Below are 3,703 nucleotides of genomic sequence, written 5' to 3'. Positions count from 1 at the left end.
ATTTATTTTGAGTGAGAGAGAGAGCATGCACAGGCAGGGGAGGGGCAGAGAGAGAAGGGAGAGAATTAGAAGCAGGCTCCGAGCTGTCAGAGCAGAGTAGACACGGGGCTCACATTCATGAACCTATGAAATCATGACCTGAGCCGGAATTAAGAGTTGGACGCTTAACAACTGAGCCAACAAGATGCCCCTAAAATAGCATTTTAAAGAAATAAATGGAAAGATATGAAGCTGGAGAAATTAATATGAACAATTTTTGCCATAAGGTCTCACCCCATCCTGAACAAAAGGCCTCTCACCTTCTTGAAGGGATTGGACTTTCTCAAGTATCTGCAACTTAACTGTTCCCTTGGTCATGAAAACTTTTTGCGACACTCATCTTTGAGCTTTCCAGGGAAAAGCCAGTTTCTTAAAGAGGCTCCCTATCACCCAAGTCCTGCTGACCTACTTCATTATATCTTACTTATCACATTTGAGGTTATTTGTTTAATGTCACTCTCAAAAGTGAGGAGATGAACTTCTTCACCATGACAAGGGCCACATTTATTTTCTTTAGCACTAAGTCCCTAGTATCTTACAGTATGTGATATAGTAAGTAGTCTTCATAAAGGCATAAATAAATGAGTGAATTAGTGAAGTTTGTACGTTTTCTAAAGGCAACCTGTATGCTGGAATCAAAGTTCCTTTCTTTCATTAACATTATTATTATCTTTTTTTTTGAGAGACAGAGAGACACACAGAGAGTGTGAGCGGAGGAGGGGCAGAGAGAGACAGACTCTGAAGCAGGCTCCAGGCTCTGAGTAGTTAGCATAGAGCCTGAGGCCAGGCTTGAACCCACAAACCACAAGGTCATGACCTGAGCCAAAGTCAGATGCTTAACCAACTGAGTCACCCAGGCGCCCCTGGGCCTAAAGTTTCTAATAGCCAATACAAAGAATTTCAGGATATGAGATCCTTAGCATAAAATCAAGTTATGCTTCAAGACCAAAAGATTGTGGGTGGAAAAATATCAAAAAATAATACTGAATTAACAGCATCAGCACCACTGCTTTATTTATTAAAAAAAAAAAAAGGTGTGGGAATGCTCATTTTAATAAATAAAACACAACTCTTCCCTCTCTTAAATTTGTTTCTCTTTCCTTTTTTGCTAAAACAAAAGGAAACATCAATTCTGCCTACTTAAATTAGAAGTTTTGGCTAGTGTCTTTAGGACCGTAAAGAAATTCAGCTTAAATGAATTCTGTCACCAACATCGGTAGTTAGAAACTGTCGTGGGTATTTAGATAGTGCAACCTCTAGAAGTTGGCAAATGAGTATTTGTTGAATGCATAAATGAGCGAATAATCCAGATGACATTCCAGAAATGGATCCTTCCTCTCCCCTCTCTTCCCACAATCTTAGTCAAATTATCTGTTTTTGTTATAGTGTCTTAACTGTCATTTTGCTCAATTAGGTGTGTGAAATAAAAGTCAACTAAGCTATTTTGCCATGAAATAAAGAAAACAAAAAGAGCGCAATTTCGTAATACAAATTTAAGTTTTTAAAAATTTTAATAAAGTACTAGTATTGAAGTTTTTTGTTTCGGTTAATCTGGGCTTCAGTTCTAATAACGAAATGACAATGTGAAGGCCCAGAATTTAAGAGTGTGCCTGGCATTAATTAATTGGTGGTCAGTACATTTTTTACTAAACTGAATTGAACTAAAGATTTCATTTAATATTTAACAGCATGTCTGGCCTTACGCAATAAACCTCAGCCCCACAGGCCATCTCGGGCAAAGCTCAGGAAATTCCTGCCAGGGCTTATTTGCAAAGTGAAAGGAAGCATGATGACTCGCGACTAACACTACCTCGCACGTGGCGCAGGGCACTCTGTTTAGAACACCCCGCACTTACTCCCCTCCACCCTTAACTTTGGCGGCGAAAGTAAAACCGCGGGGATTTTTCTCCAGTTTAAATTTCCCAGGGTCAAAGTACCCGGATGAAAAAAAAAAATCCTTGTCATATTGACAGGGCCTTTATCCAATGGCACTGTAGAGAGGCGTATCCTTACACAGACGCTCCAATCGGCACGCAGAGAGTCGGCGTCTCCAAGGAGAACGCGGAAGTAAGCACGCCCCCATGGAATCGCTCCTGCAGCACTTGGAGCGCTTCTCCGAGGTGCTGGCGGTCTCCCGCACGACCCACGTCAGGACCTGGGACCCCGCGACAGTCCGCAGGGCCTTGCAGTGGGCTCGCTACCTGCGCCACGTCCATAGGCGCTTTGGTCACCATGTCCGCATTCGCACGGCTCTGGAACGGCGGCTGCAAAGCCAGTGGAGACTGGAGGGCGGCTCCGGGGCCTCTCCAGTCCCCGGGTTGACGAACTTCCAGGCCTTGGAGCGCTGTGACCTCCTGCTGTCTCTGCGCCTGTTAGAGAACCGGGCCCTGGGGGATGCCGCCTATCACTGCCTGCTGCAGGAGCTCTTTCCGGGCCCTGGCGGCCCGGACGCCGACGAGGAGACGCTCCAAGGCAGCCTGGCCCGCCTCGCCCGCCGCCGGTCCGCCGTCCACATGCTGCGCCTCGGCGGCTGCGGAGAGAACGCGGGGTTTGAGGAGGACTCCGTGCTGAAGACCCAGGCGGAGCTGCTGCTGGAGCGTCTGCGGGAGGTGCCGAAGGCCGAAGCCGAGGGCCCCAGCCCGTTTCTCAGCACCCTGTGGGAGCGCTTGCCTCAGAACAACTTTCTGAAGGTGCTGGCGACCGCGCTGTTGCTTCCCCCGTCGTCTCCGCGGGCCCCGGAAGAGGAGTTGGAACCGGGCACCCCCAAAACACTCGGAGACGGGGATCAGGAGCTGGTCCGTTGGCTTTTGGCGAAGTCGGAAGTCATGGCTGCCTTTTGCCGTAACCTCCCAGCCGGGCTTTTAACTTCGGTGGCAGGCCGCCACCCAGAGCTCTCCCGGCTCTACCTGGGGCTGCTCACAGACTGGGGTCGACATCTGCGCTACGACCTTCCGAAAGGCGTTTGGGTTGGAACCGAGCCCCAACATGTGCCCTGGGAGGAGTTGTACGGCAAATTTCAAAGCCTCTGTCAGGCCCCCCCACCTCTGAAAGATGAAGTTGTAACTGCCCTGAAGGCCTGTAAGGCGCAGGATGGAGATTTCCAAGTCCCCGGGCTCAGCGTCTGGACAGACCTGTTGTTAGCTCTTGGGGGTGGCTCATGATACTGCACTTAAGAAAAAAGAAGCTCCAGGTGTCAACCCAGGCCCCGGTTCACTGTGGGCAATGTTTTGTTATTGGTTACTTGAATGTATGGCTTACAAAATTAAAATTCCAGTGCTTGCACCAGATCTATACTTTCATGCGTCCAAAATAGTATTTTAGGTGCTAATTTATAATAGATGGAGTTATAATTTATAATTATAAATGTGTAAAGTTACTGCCTCGTATTGTGGATTTTGTGGATAGAGGAGTGGCATTGGAAGTACCTTACCTAAAGCCATGAGATTAACAATAGCTTGCTTATTAGAAGGCTCATTACTGGGGCGTCTGGGTAGCCCAGTCGGTTAAGCGTCCAACTTGGGCTCAGGTCATGACCTCGCAGTTTGTGAGTTCTAGCTCCTCCTCCCGTTCTGTGCGAACAGCTCAGAGCCTGAAGCCTGTTTCCAATTCTGTGTCTCCCTCTTTTTCTGCTCCTTCCCAGCTCTGGCTGCTTTCTCAAGAATAA

At 47.7% G+C, this 3,703-nt stretch overlaps 1 protein-coding gene across 1 annotated transcript; it reads left to right on the top strand.

Moving 5' to 3' along the window:
* Positions 1-2,120: 2,120 nt before the first annotated feature.
* Positions 2,121-3,326, top strand: FANCF (FA complementation group F). The gene has a single exon (XM_039253277.1). The coding sequence runs from the start codon at positions 2,121-2,123 to the stop codon at positions 3,198-3,200; it is 1,080 nt and encodes a 359-aa protein (XP_039109208.1). The 3' UTR covers positions 3,201-3,326.
* Positions 3,327-3,703: the final 377 nt, after the last annotated feature.

The sequence above is a fragment of the Hyaena hyaena genome, unplaced genomic scaffold (assembly GCF_003009895.1).
Source record: "Hyaena hyaena isolate Hyena2069 unplaced genomic scaffold, ASM300989v1 scaffold_449, whole genome shotgun sequence".
Taxonomy (NCBI): domain Eukaryota; kingdom Metazoa; phylum Chordata; class Mammalia; order Carnivora; family Hyaenidae; genus Hyaena; species Hyaena hyaena.
This window is presented reverse-complemented; position numbering and strand designations above follow the sequence as displayed.

What these genes read in the sequence shown, in the direction of transcription:
- FANCF (XM_039253277.1), top strand. Translation starts at nt 2,121, where the DNA reads ATGGAATCGCTCCTGCAGCACTTGGAGCGCTTCTCCGAGGTGCTGGCG.